The sequence below is a fragment of the Aythya marila genome (assembly GCF_965140915.1).
Source record: "Aythya marila genome assembly, chromosome: 3".
NCBI lineage: Eukaryota > Metazoa > Chordata > Aves > Anseriformes > Anatidae > Aythya > Aythya marila.
In genome coordinates, this window is record NC_139044.1 from 84,503,093 (window position 1) to 84,517,142 (window position 14,050).

The following is a 14,050-nucleotide window of genomic DNA, read 5'->3' on the forward strand; positions in this document are numbered from 1 at the left end:
CTTCTGTTGGTGCCCACTGTCTCTTGTCCTGCTACTGAAAAGAAACCCATCTCTTACCACAGAAAAGAGCCCATCTATGTTCTCTTTGCACCTTTTTTCCTTTTTGTTCAGGTATTTATATGCATTAATAAGATTCCTCTGAGCCTTCTGTAGGCTGAAGAGGCCCTGCTTTCTTAGCCTTTCCTTGTAGAAAAGATGCTCCTGTACCTTAATTGTCTTTGTGACCCTTCACTGTGTTGTCTCCACTAGCTCCATATCTCTCATACCAAATTAAATGTCTTCTCCTTTGTATAGAAAAACATATTTTCCTTGTACACTGACTTATATTTTGTTAGGCTGAATGCTGATAAAACAATTGATAATACTACTGTGTGGAAACTCTTTGAAATGTTGTGGGTTAACCCCAGTAAGCAGCTAAGCCCCTCACAGTTATTCACTTGCTGCTCCACAGCAGGATGGGGAAGAGAACTGAAAGAGCAAAAGTAAGAAAACTTGTGGTTGAGATAAAGACAATTTAATAGGTAAAGCAAAGCTGCACACACGAGCAAAGCAAAATAAGTAATTCATTTACTACTTGCCATTGGCAGGCAGATGTTCAGACATTTTTTATTACCCATTACTCATTTTTTTTGCCTCCCAGCTTTTATTGCTCAGCACAATGCCATACTGGTAGGGAATATTACTTTTTTGAGCTGGGGCCAACTGTCCAGGCTGTGTCCCCTCCCAGCTTTTTGTGCATCCCCAGCCTATTCATTGGCAAGGCAGCACGAGGAACAGAAAAGACCTTGATGCTGTGCAAGCTCTGCTCAGCAATAGCTAAAACATCAGCATGTTATCAGTGCTGTTTTGGTCACAAACATAGCACCACGTGGGCTACAGTGAAGAAAATGAACTTTATCACAGCCTAAAACTAGTATAAGTGCAGAAAATATAAAGTAGGAATGAACCAGTGAAATGTGCTACAGACTTAAAGCTGGGAAGGAGCCTTGGGACAAAAGTGGTGCAGAATGTACAGGGTAAAGTGGGCTGCTCTAAGTCTGGTCTGGGACAGAGCAAGGTTTTGTTCCTGGGAACGAAGTCGGGGTAGTTTTGTGCTGCAATAGGAGCTTCTAAGAAGGCTGGTTCTGGGAAAAGAATTGAGTGGGTCCATCTATTGCAGGATGCCTGTCACCAGTGAGAGGTACCTGCGAAGGTGGTTCTGGACTATATGGAAGATGTGTTTCCAGTAGAACTTTGAGGAAATAGTGACACTGGCCATGTCCTCGTGATGTTTTACCAAATCACAGAATGGCTGAGGTTGGAAGGAATCTCTGAAGATCACCTAGTCCAACACCCCTGCTGAGCAGGATCACCTAGAGCACATTTTGCAGGATGGCATCCGGGTGAGGTTTCAGTATCTCCAGAGAAGGAGGCTCCGCAGCCTCTCTGGGCAACCTGTGCCAGTGCTCTGTCACCCTCACAGTAAAGAAGTTGCCCCCTTGTCTTGAGTCAGAACCCCCTGTGCTTCAGTTACACGGTTCTGATTTAATTCTCTGTTCTTATTAAGGCTGCACTGAAAACAGTTTGGGGATGAGCTGTTACAGTATTTGAGAGAGTGTCAGTCTTGCTGGAGAATTCTTGTAGAGCCTGGTTTGTCCAGGTCCAGTGAACAAAAGCAGGGGTTTTAAAACAAAAAGCAAAGCACAACAAACAAAAAAACAACTACAAACAAAAACAGCAAAGAAAAAAAAAAAAAAAAAAAAACCACAATAAAAAGAAATAAAAACACAAAAAAGAAAAGCAATAAAAACAAAAATAAACACAAAAAGCAAAACAAACAACATCCCCTAAAAACAAAACAAAGTACAAAAAAAGAAAAAATCAAAAATATACAAAAAACAACAACAAAAAAAACAAAGAAAAAACAAATGAGCAATAGAAAAAAATACTTAAAAAAAACAAAAAAGAAAAACAAAAAGTAAAACAAAAAAATGAACTTTAGGGAAAGCATGAAGAGAAAATAGTGTTCTATTTTGACAGCTGATAACTGAGGAAAGCTTATGGTCATGAACTGGCTGTGAATAAATTGAGGCTGCAATGTTAGAGGACGTTGTTTGGTTTTTTGTTTTTTTTAGAAACATGTTGGTCCTTATGGAAGAAGTGTGAAATAACTGAAATCTTGAAATTGGGTGTTGTTAGCTCAGGGATGTGAGAACATAACACGAAGAGCTGTTAAGTGATGCTCCAAGTCCTGCTTTCAAGCATGAAAATAGGCTTCCACAGAAACCTAGTGACAGTCTCCTTGATTCCACAAATATTTTCATGCTGATTCCTCAGTTATCCCTCAGCCTCGCATATACCCAGGTGCTGGGAGACTCTGGCTCTGGTACTGGCTTTTCTGAGGCAAAGGATATCTGATCGGTCTGAAGTTCACTCAATCTGTATCGAACCCACTCCTGGGTACCCTCCCACACATTTGTGGTCCTTGTGCTGTTTACTCGCTAGCAGTGTTCTTCCTTTTGAGGACTTGACAGCATCCACAGTTAGTCAGCTTTTGAATGACATAAAACACATCTTGTCAGTGATCAGAAATGCCACCTCCACCATGCTTTTTTTCTGTACTTAGCAGGATTTTAGACACCTGAATCTTTGTCTCCTGCCAGGCAGGGTATCTGCTAGCCAGAGGCCAGGACACTAGTCTGAGTGTTTTGTTTTGCTTAAATTCATTTAGAGGGGATGGGAAGCATTACTTGGAGTGGTTTGTGATCTCTTTTTTTCTTCTGGACACACAAGAGGTGGGGTGGGGAAAGGAAATGCTGGAATGGCAGCTGATTTGAAAGATGTTTACTCAGGGCATGGATTTCTCGGGTTTTGCTGCACTTTCTTATTTGATGATACTGGATCACCATTAAATTTGTACATAAAACCTAGGCACTGTAGTATCAAACGTTAATAGGTTTAGGTGTAGCAGTTTACAGCAGAACTAAGGGCATTCTGTCTTCAACCTGTGCATTGCCATTTTCTCTCTGCAGAAGCTGCTGTCTGATGAGAGGTTTGTATCTGTGGAAACAGACTCAGATGAGAAACAGTTGCTTAATCAGATGCTGAATGCCGTCAAAGTGACTCCTTCGCTCAATGAAGACCTGCAGGTTGAAGTGATGAAGGTTAGTGTTTCACACACGTCAGTGCTTGCAGCAGAGAGGCTGTGACTGAATGCTGGGCTTAGCAAACAAATTAGCCGTTGCCTTGGAAATCTTCACCTTAGGACAGTATTTGATTCCTTTCTTCCTTCCTGTTGGCAGATGTCAGTTGTTTTCATTTCTACTCGGGGTATGCTTCCCTGTGTTAAACAGGAGGTAGGTTGTATTAAGAGTCAGTAGCAGTCCCAGTTTTAGCAAACTGAAATAGGGCAAGCAATTCACTCTATGGTATTTCACGTGAAAATGACTTGCAGATATGGAAGTTGGTGTTTGGCATTAGTGCTCATGAGTTGGGCTGTGAAGCCTTGTAATTTTGGATCATGTGGATATGTGCTTCCTAGCCTGTGAGCTATATGTTCCCTTTGTAAGATGCTAAAGAGGGTGCATCATTTGGCTAGGCACCAAAATGTTCCTGAACTAATGCATAAGAGCTTATTGCTTTGAATGCTCAGTGAAAACTTTCATTTCTAGAAATGCTGTAGCAGTCTTCTGGCTCGTGTTAGGAAGCCTAGGTTCCAGGAGGTATTCTTTTGGAAAGGCGATGCTGTGAATTTTCCTTGCCGTGTCATTGGGTTGGGATATGACTTGATAGTATTGCCACAAAAATTTGTACTGCAGTTTGTTGTGCTGTAGCTGATCACTGGTGGAAACCCCTCCAGAACAAACCTCTTTTTTGGATGTTTGCCATACCTACCACTGATTGATATGCTTGAGCCTACTTGTTTGATTGTCCTTTACTTCTGAGTGCATAGATTGGGTGTCTTATTTCTTTTCTACATATGTCATCCTTGTCCTAATGAATGTATGTTATTCACTGTTGAATGGTTCTGTACTAGCTGTACTCTGCCAACGAGGCCGACTGCCTGGTTTCAGCATGTGCTTTGTGCCAGAACATGCAGAAGGTTGAGCCTAGCAATAGAGAAAAGGGATGAGCATTTTTCTGAACTGTTCCTCATTCTATGGAAGCAGGATTTTGCCCATATACAGGCTTAATTTGAGGCACTTCCATCTGCAGCCCTGACCCAGCATGCCTCTTTCCTGCCTCCTCTTTGCAGTGGAAAAGGAAAAGGGTTAAGAAGTGGCACCTCGGAACTGCCAGTCTCTCTTGGTACAGAGTATTTTTTTTGCAAGTCACTTTTTTTAAGCTTTAAGCATTGCAGGTTCTTAATCTGCAGGTACACTGTTTCTTTGAAAACTGATACATATTTGTGATGCATTGGCCCCACACTGAGGACAATATGAATGCTATGTTTTCCCACAGTTACTAGTGAATATCTTGTAAAGTTGTCTTGATAAATTAAAAAAAAAAAAAAAAAAAAGGTGCACTTAAAAACAACAACAAAAATCAACATGGTTAGTTCCAGTTTACTGCAAAAGAAAAAGGGGGACATGGTCTTCATTCCACTGAGTGGAAACATTAATGTATAAATCCTTTCCTAAAGTCCTGTTTAAAAGAATGGCAAAAATGGATGTATGGTAAAAATGAGGCCACATCTTTACAGCCTGAGAATAACGTAAGACTTGTATTTTGATTTAGTTACTTAAAGAGGGCCAAAACCTGTAAGCAGGGCAGTTAAAATTCTAGAGGCATTGCATCTGAGACTTGCCTAGAAGCCAAATTAAGCAAGAGATCTTTTTACATTGTAACCTGAAGGATACGGATGCAGTTGCAACACTTGAAAAAATCGTAGGTAATCTAGGTCTGGCTGAGCGGTGGTAAAGCCTTCAGGGGCCTTAAAGCAGCTGGTCTCAGCAATGCATTTTTATCCCTAAATCTGTGCTAAATTGTGTCCTGAAGGCAGCGTGTGATTGCACATTAGACTGGGTTATTCCATCCTGAGGAGCTTTAAATACATTTTTATGCATTGCAGATCTCAGACACCCCTGAATGTGAGGTGTGTGTGAAAGTGGGTCAGCAGTGATACTGGCCTGGTTCCTTGTTGCTTGCTGCACAGTTGCACAAGTATTGAGAATGTAAGCATCAAGGGTTCCAACAAACACAGACATACAAACTGCATTGGATTTCCCACATACTAACAAAAGCCATCTGTGGTGTATGAGACTTGACTGCTTTTAACTGCTGAGCCTAGTATGTCTTTAGAGTATCTCAGTGATTATGCTGTCTGTGTATTCTCAGTATCTCTAATACATTTTGACAGCGATTTATAAGTATTTTCACACTGCGAAGTAAACAGGGGTTATTTAAGTGCTTTAACTCATATTAAAAGGGTGCTGAGAAACCAAGGAATCCAGAACGTGCGACCAGAGGGAGCAATGCATCTGACACAAGGCCGCCTTAGCATTCACCTTGCTGTTGCCATGATACTTCACTATCACACTGAAAAGTCTTCTCATATACATAGTGCCAATTTGCTTCTAATATGCTCAGCTGGCTGTGTGAAGGGAATGGAAAATAACGCAACCCTACAGTACCTTGTTGTTGATCTTCCTGAAATCCATCAATAGCTTGATTACAGTTTAAAATGGCATAATCTGAATATTTTTACTTGCGTATCTACACTGCATTATTCATGTTAGTTGGGAAGGGAGAGATATATCGATCACTAATCAAATTCCATTTTTTATCAGTGATGCACCAAAGTGACTCACTGCTCTATTTATACACACTTACAGGTTTATAGAAAAAATAAGGGCTGGGGGGAGTAACTCAACTTTACCTTAAACCAACAATACAGCCCAGAAAAGGTGACCAAAGTCAATCAAGATCCCGCATTGGGCACTGTGTTACAGGAGAGAAGTTGAAGAATTAGGAACACTGCAAGAAATGCCAGGATGTATTATGTGTTGAGGATTAGGGACGTTTTGTCTACCTATGCTCAAAACAAACAAGCAAACAGATAGTCTGCAGCAGAAAGTGGTACTGGGCAAGTTCTTGACTGAAGGTAAATATCATGGGTTTGGGTTTGGTTGTGGGGTAGGGATCCTGATTTCTTTCCCAGTTAGGTGTTTTTTAAATTCTGGCTGCAGAATTTAAAATGGCTGAAGTAATTCTCCTTCGTGTAATTAGACCTTTGTTTGCAGGAACACATGCAGTGTTGACAAAAGCACTATCAGATGTGGCCAGATCAGCAGTGGAAAAAGAAACTAAAGCGTAGCTGAGCGTTTTTATTTTTCCTTTGACTTTTGGTTATTTTTCAGCTGGAGGAACTAGAATTTAGCTTTGTACATAACTCTGGTGCCAAAGCAGGTGAACCCAGTGTGAAGGAAGAGGCTAGGGTGGAAAGAATCCAAAGCCACAATGGCTTTTTTCCTCTTTCCACTAAAGTTATAGTGACTTTCATTTATGATTTGACAACCTTCTTAACAAGGCAGCACCTCTACCTATTTATCTCTACCTATTTATCTGTTATAGCTTTTTTCTAAGTAACAAAAAGGGGGGAAAAAACATTTAATGAATAATTGCTAATTATTAGATGAGTCATCACCCAGAAATAAGCTCTCCAGATAAGCTGGATACACTGTAATGTGGTGGGAATTGACAGCAAACAAGCACTTCTTTTAAAAAAAAGAAAGGCGTGATTGAGCTTTTACAGTTCTGAGAAGATTAATTTATTTCTGGCTACTGTGCTTGTGATGTTTTTTTGAAATAGACTTGTGGATCTTTTGGAACCAGAATCTGTTCTTCCAGAGTGGCTTGAGAGAAGGCTCTTCTAATCCCTGTATTTACCTGTTACTCACGGTGAACAGCAATTTCATTTAGAAAAGGTTAGTTTATTCCCAGTGACTCCAGCTTTCATTTGTCAGTGGATTAGGTGTACTGTACACTGATGAGCGTAACTTTTCCGGTTTGATTCTGTAGGCTTTCCGTGAACAGTCAGCCAAAACTCTTTTTAAGCTTTGAATGAGGTTTAATGATCCTTGCTAAATCTGCTGTGTTACGGCAATCTTTTTGCTTCTTCTTCACTGATTCATTAATACAGCATTTGGGAACTCTCCAGTCATAACACTAGACAGTTCTTTTTGGGATTTCAGTTCTTGGTTTTGGCTATATTCAGAAATGAAATTTAAATTAGAGTTCTGTGATAAAAATTAGCTTCTATATGGACTGGCAGAATGGAACAAATAACTCTGCCTCTGAAATGCCTTTTTTAGGTTGAGTAGTCGTAATTGTTCTTTCCAAGATTACTACCATAATGCTCTAAAAGATGATGGGTGGAGCTAACTCCTCGTCTTTTTTTTTTCTTTTATCCATCAATAGCTTATATTTATTGGATGGGCTGCAATTACAGTCAAATTAGTTGCGACTTGAGAAGATCCCTATTTAAGACACACAGAGAATAGCCAAAAGCTTGGGGAAGATTTTTGTTTGCTCTTATTTTTTTTTTTAACAATCATAGCTGACCTGTTTTACATTCTTCACAACCACGTCATTATAGGTTCAGGTAGACCGTCCTGATCTAATGCAAATATTGGACTAAACTGGGTTGCGTTCATGCAACCAAGCAAAACTGACTGTTGACTTTTTCAGAAAAGCTGACAGGAACTTTGCTGTTGAACCAAGAAGCCTCAATTTTCTTTTTTTCTTTTTATTATTTTTCAAGACTTGGAGGGTTTGCTGGAAGGTGGGGGGGCTGCTTGATTGTGCTTTTTTTTTCTTTCTTTCTTGTTGTGGCTCTCTGATAGAGAACAAATTATAGTATGTATTTGAAAAGCAGTTCTAAACTGTTTGATCTGTAATGTTGAAAGAACACAACTGTAAAATCCCAGCCTCTCTGATTATATTTTACACCTGTTTCTTGGATACTGGTAAATGAGCTGATCAGCATAATGAACTTTCACAAATATGCATATCTTCCCATTGTTTTAAGGTTAATGTTTATGAAATGTCTTTCCACATGCAACTTGAATATGCTTTATAGAATATTATTTGCAAGTGTTTTGCTTGACCTGTAAAATCAAATGGAAAAGGAAATTGGACTGAAACAACTTGGATTTAAAAGTGCATATATATATATATAAACTATATTCTCTGTACTGCCTCTTTGAGACACGGCATGTATAATGGTTTTATTTGGGAGTAAAAAGAGTGATTCCACTGCCCATTTAAAAATGAGTAATCACCGGTGCAACAGTAAAGCTGTAACTTTTAAATGGAGGTGGAAGAAAAAATAGTAAAGAACATGCTGAAAATTTGTAGATGAAAGTTTCACTTGAATGAGTTCATCAGGTTTTGTAACAATGCTGCCTGATATGAGCAATAGGCAGTAACTGATTTTTGTCCAGTCCCTAATTTAGAAATACATTAGCAGTCTGCACTGTCAAAGAGGGAAATCTATAAAAACTTGCATAATGTCACACAAATAAGATTCTCATTTAAGATCAGTCCTACCTAGCAAAGCTAGGGTTTTTAGTGTCTCCCCTGTTCAGCCTTTTCATTATGTTAATTGTAATGTAGACCAGTTACAAATCCAGACTCTCTTGGGTTTGCTTTTTTTTTTTTTTTTTCTGGTTCCTTTCTTAATTCACTTTATTCTTTTGCTTAATTTTACATAACCAGGTTAATTCCAGTGGATTGAGTGACCTACCTTGTGTGTTTCAAGATAAGCTCGTCCTTTCCTGAATTAATTAGGGCTGTGGTAAATGCTTTGTACTTATAATTAAGATTGTGATGTGCCTATAAAATCATAAGGAACTCCCCTGGTTTTTAGGTGCCTGGTCATTGTAGCAGAATCCACAGTCCTGAATTAAATACCCGAGTTTTCTCCATATCAGGTACAAAAGAAGGAAAGTGTAACAGGGCAGGATTTCTGTCTTTGGCCCTCTGTGGTGATTCCTTCTTCAGTCTCTAGCATGGGTAAGCTAGGTTAGCTCAGCAATATTTTTCTTCCTAAATTACATAACAAATGACTGGTCTGTGAAGGAAAAAAAAAATAATAATAAATTTTTAAAAATCCTGTTATACACAGATCAAATGCTATATTACTGTACGTATGCTCAGAAGCAAAGTTAATACTGCATAGATTTTGCTGTTCATATGAGTTTTTTTGTTATTCTGGAGTGCTTCTGACTGGCATTCTTTGTTGCAAAAGTGCTGATTTTGAAGAAAAACTGTCTCAAAAAAGAGAAATAAAGGAACACCAGCAGTTTTATCACAGAGCTGTTCCATGCAGTGAAGCATACGCAAGCAATGAATCACTGAGTCATACCTGCAGATTTTCCTGTGCCACGTGGAAAATAGGCAGGTCTCTAGTTCTGGAAAGTGTCATTAACACCTGTCCAATGTGGAGGGGAAGTACAAGTTCTTACAGACTTTTAGTCTTTGTTTATACAGCAAGAACATGGAGATCAGTTACCTGTTATGGAGGTAAACCACAAAGGCATTGTCTGATGACAAAGCCCAGTATAGAAACCCTTTAACTTTCATATACTGACATTTAATCTTTGCCCTGCAGCCAGACTTTACTGCTTACTGAGGGTTACAGTAAAAGCTGGCCACATAACAGGGGAAGGGAAGGGTCTCTTGCCATAGCTTTCACTTGCAGTTTTCCACATACTGTAAATGCGCCACAGACCACGTGCACCCAGCTCAGACTCCCCCTGCTCATGAGCCTACCTGTCCTAGTAAGCTGTTGTGACACTGCCAGCCAGCTCTGGGTCATCTTCCCTAGGGCTCTTCACTTGTACAGGGACTTCAGGTGGTAGTGGCTGATGTTGCAACCACAAAACAGTTTATCTGGCTTCTTGTTATCTCTTTCCTGGATGCAGGTCAGGAGATGGTCTTGGACAGGGTGAAGTGGTCTGGCAGGCTGGACAACCTGTGGGACACCACTCCTTCGGTTGTCTTCAGGCCATCTTGCCAAAAATCTAGCAACTTGAAAACAATAAGCTTATTTTGGCTCTCCTAAAGCACGTTGCCATACAGAAGGTTGGTTCCTTTGGTGTACTTTAGTTGAAACCTTGCAACTACTCTCCTTATAGCTGAGAGTAAAGAAGTTCTCATCCCTCTTCCCTGTCCAAAAAGATTTACTCAGTGGTAAAATCTTCTAGTCAAGGAATGCACTAATTCTTTTTTCCTTCATGGCTTGAGGTTTATTTAGACCACTACGTTGACTTAATTTCCAGTCATTTTGGGTAGTGGATGCATATAACTTCATTTTTACTTGGGAACTAAGTTCAAAGGGAAGGGATTGCAGTTGAGAGGCAGGATTTTTTTTTTATTATTTTTTTTATTATTATTTTATTTATTTATTTATTTTTTGTCCAGAAACATTTAGGGCAATTAGTGCAATTTGCCAAGTGGTTGAAAGAACTAACTTGATACAGAAAGAAAAGCTTCACCATGTGTGAAGAAAAAAATAGCAAAATTACTGTCATGAATGTATGCAGTATATGTTAGTTGGTGGTCACTTATTTCCTTCCTTTTTTGGCCTTTTCCCCCACCTACAACTTCTGTTCAATTATACAGTTTTCTTTTTTATACCAGCATAGTTTACCAGCATAGCACAGAAACAAATTAAAAAAAAAAAAAAGTGACCTACTCAAACCTCCCTTTAAAATCTCATTCTTCATGAGAGAAGGAGCATTAGAACGTCCATGATTTTTAAACTTTTAAAACTTGGTCATTTTACATTTTTCAATTGTATTTCTTCTTCAGTTTTCTTTTGCTCAGTTTAACAATCTTCTAGTTTATAAAATAATGTGGTATACCTAAGTACATTGTAATCTGCAATCGTAGCAGTGCTAGTCAGCCTTTTTTTTAATCTTCCTTGCTCTTAACTGTTATAAATCGAATAAGATAAAAGACACGGTCAGAGCTGTTAAGAAAACCTGTTAACTGTCTATTAAGCAATTGCTTTAAATCACTTCTTTCCCTCTTACAACTGTACTACATAAGCAGAAGTTTCACTTGGTTTCATACCACCATAAATAGTGCTCAGCAGTAGTTCTGTTTTAGTCTAGTGAACTAATGGGCATGGTCTTCTGGGAGCATTCAGAATGTCACCACTGATAATTTGTGAGGTCCTTCTGTACCAGATACAATCCTTTTGTTTGAAGCCCTGGTGCATTCATAATGCTGAGCACCATTTGCTGGTGATAGCAAGACCTTTTATGGGTTGACTGATTCATGGGAGATGCTGTCTCCTTTCTCTGCATAATTAAAATCTTGCTGTGTTTTGTGTGGGGATACATGATGACACGATGTACATAAGTTCATTTATGCCTTTACATTCTTTAGCCTTTTAGGAAAACAAGGGCGAAAGAAATAGGCATGACCAGGTTACTAATTATTCTGCCAAATATGAGGACACATCTTGCTTAAACTATTTTGCAGAAATACTGAGTGACTGCCTTAAATGTTGAATTATTAAATGAGAAGAAGACTACTCCTGCCTTGTCTTCTGTGTTTTCCCTCTTTTGGGGGCAGCAGGAGGTTTTGAGAATCAGTCAAGTGTACATTGCATGCAAGCTTACTAGACTGCAAGTAAAATAAGTCAGGAAATGATTCTTTTATGAATGCTGTAAAGGGATTAGAGGTGGCTGCAAAATGCAGCATTCTCCGGACTAAAGTGGCTGCACTCCTCCCAGCTAGGAGAAAAACAGATGTTTAGAGGATTTTGCTAATTGAACTTTGAATGCTGGAACAGAAGAAGGATGGCAGTGGTGTATTGATGCTGGACTTGGGCACTTACATGCAGTGAATCACTGAAGCATCCTCAGGTGACAGTAGATTATAGTTGCTTTCAAGTTTTATACCTTTTCTCTCATTCTCCAGCTTGGGGGACACTGCTTGCTTTCTTTCAGACCTTGTTGATTTCATGTGACTCCACTGTAAGCTCTTCAATATGAGAATTGCTTTTTACTGCAAATAGGTACTAAGCATCTAGGAAATTTGGCTGGCATCACTTAGCCCTCTTATAACCTAAAAATGTTGCCTCTTTAAAAGACCTCTTAAGATTTGGGATAGACATTATAACATAAGTTTAATTCCATTGCAGTTCAAATACTGTACAGTTGGTTTTTATGTCCACTGACCTTAGAATATCATCAGAAACACTTTTTTGTTTTTCTGTTCTTACCTATTGTTAAAACTCCAGAGGGTTGGAATTGTGTTTCTTGTTCCATGGCAGGCAAAGCTTCAACAGTAATTAAAATGAATGCTTTCATTATGGATAAGCCTTTTATAGAAATCCGATCTCATCTGGGCACTTGCAAGATAATACAAGCCAATTAAAACATCCTGGAGGTTTTGTGACTTTGAAATTAACTCTACATTTATCTGAGTTCCTTCTTAAAAAAAAAAAAAAGTATGGACTCTAAAATGTAACACACAGAAAAGGCTGATTTTCAATTTTGTTTTGTACTGAAGGTGCTAAGGGAAAAAATTACAAATCAATTCCTTTCTACTACAAGTGGTTGTGAAAACAAAATGCCATTGCACAAGAAGGCTTCTCTATTTTTTCTATTTTATTTTTTTTTAAATGCAGACTGCTTGAGGTATTCTCATGAGTAGTTGGAGCAGCCTATGGGATCGCATTGGGTTTATGTGTTTTTGGTAGTAGGGTGATGCAGGGTGGCCGCTGTGTGAAGAGACCAGAAGCTGCCCCCATGTTGGGTAGGACCAGTTCCAGCTGTGAGAGGATAGAGTGAGAAAATGTTGAGAGAAGTAAGCCTGCAGCCCCCCAGCTGAGTGCAGCAGGAGGGCAGGAGGTGCTCCAGGCAGGCAGCAGCAGTTCCCCTGAAGCCCATGGAGAGGCCCCTGGTGGAGCAGGCTGTCCCCCTGCAGCCCATGGGTCCCACATGGAGCAGATCTCCACGCTGCAGCCCCCCCATGGGTGGAGGAGCCCCCGGTGGAGCAGGTGGATGTGGCCTGGAGGAGGCTGCGGCCCATGGAGAGCCCCCACAGGAGCAGGACTTGGGCTGGAGCTGCAGCCCTTGGAAGGACTGCAGGATCAGTTCAGGAAGGACGGCATCCCATGGGAGGGACCCCACGTGGAGCAGGGGCAGAGTGACCGTGAAGAAGTGGTGTAGACAAAGCATCAGGGGCTGACCGCAGTCCCCATTCCCCCTTTCCCTGTCCCCCTTGATAGGGGGGGAGAAATAGTAGAGTTGAAAGTGAAGTTGAGGATTGGAAGATGATAAGGGTGGAAGGGAAGGTGTTTATAGTTTTGTTTCTATTTCTCACTATCCTACTTTGTTATTAATTGGCAATAAATGAAATTAATCTTTACCAAGTTGAGTCTGTTCTGTCAGTAACAGTAACCAGTGAGCAATCTCCCTGTCCTTACCCTGACCCATGAGTTTTTCGTCGTGTTTTTTCCCTCCATCTGGAGGGGGAGAGCCATGTGGGGTGCACCTGGAGACTAGCCAATGTTAACCCACTGCAGGGATTTACTGTCTGGATTTACTGTCTGGAGAATCAGTGTCCTTAGCAGAACTGAATGACTTGGGGTTGTTTGTTTGTTTAATCCCATCTTTCACCCAGTGATCTTGAAGAGAAGTCTGCTTGTCTTCCTGTTCCGTTCCACAGAAATGGGAAGACGCGTGAGTTAAGTGTCTGGAACACTGCCAAGACTATAAATGAGCCCTGCGGCACTCTTGATGAAAATCGTAGCTGAGAGCAGTCTTATACACGGTGAAAGACCATCCTCCAGATCTTAGAAATGATTTGTAAGGAAAGATGGTAACAAGTGGAGTAAGCCAAGAGTATGCAAAAAGTCTGACTGATAACTTAAGTTTCTGTGGTTTGAGAGCTGTGAAGGAACTTGGCTCCGAAACTTTGTTTTGCTCTAAAGCTAAACACTAAATATCTAAAAATGAGGTTATAGCCCCAGGGCTATTGTACTTCAGAAGAGTAGCATGTCTTTTTGTGTTCCCATTACCTTTAGTGTTTGTCCAAATTAATAGCTTCT

General features: G+C 40.0%; 1 protein-coding gene across 5 annotated transcripts in view; it reads left to right on the forward strand.

Moving 5' to 3' along the window:
- Positions 1 to 14,050, forward strand: part of ARFGEF3 (ARFGEF family member 3) — an 88,558-nt gene that overhangs the window by 17,064 nt on the left and 57,444 nt on the right. For all 5 annotated transcript variants that reach the window (XM_082758376.1, XM_082758372.1, XM_082758373.1 and 2 more), the window contains exon 4: positions 3,012 to 3,143. In XM_082758376.1, coding sequence (XP_082614502.1) covers positions 3,012 to 3,143 — 132 coding nt within the window. The remainder of the gene's footprint in view (positions 1 to 3,011; positions 3,144 to 14,050) is intronic.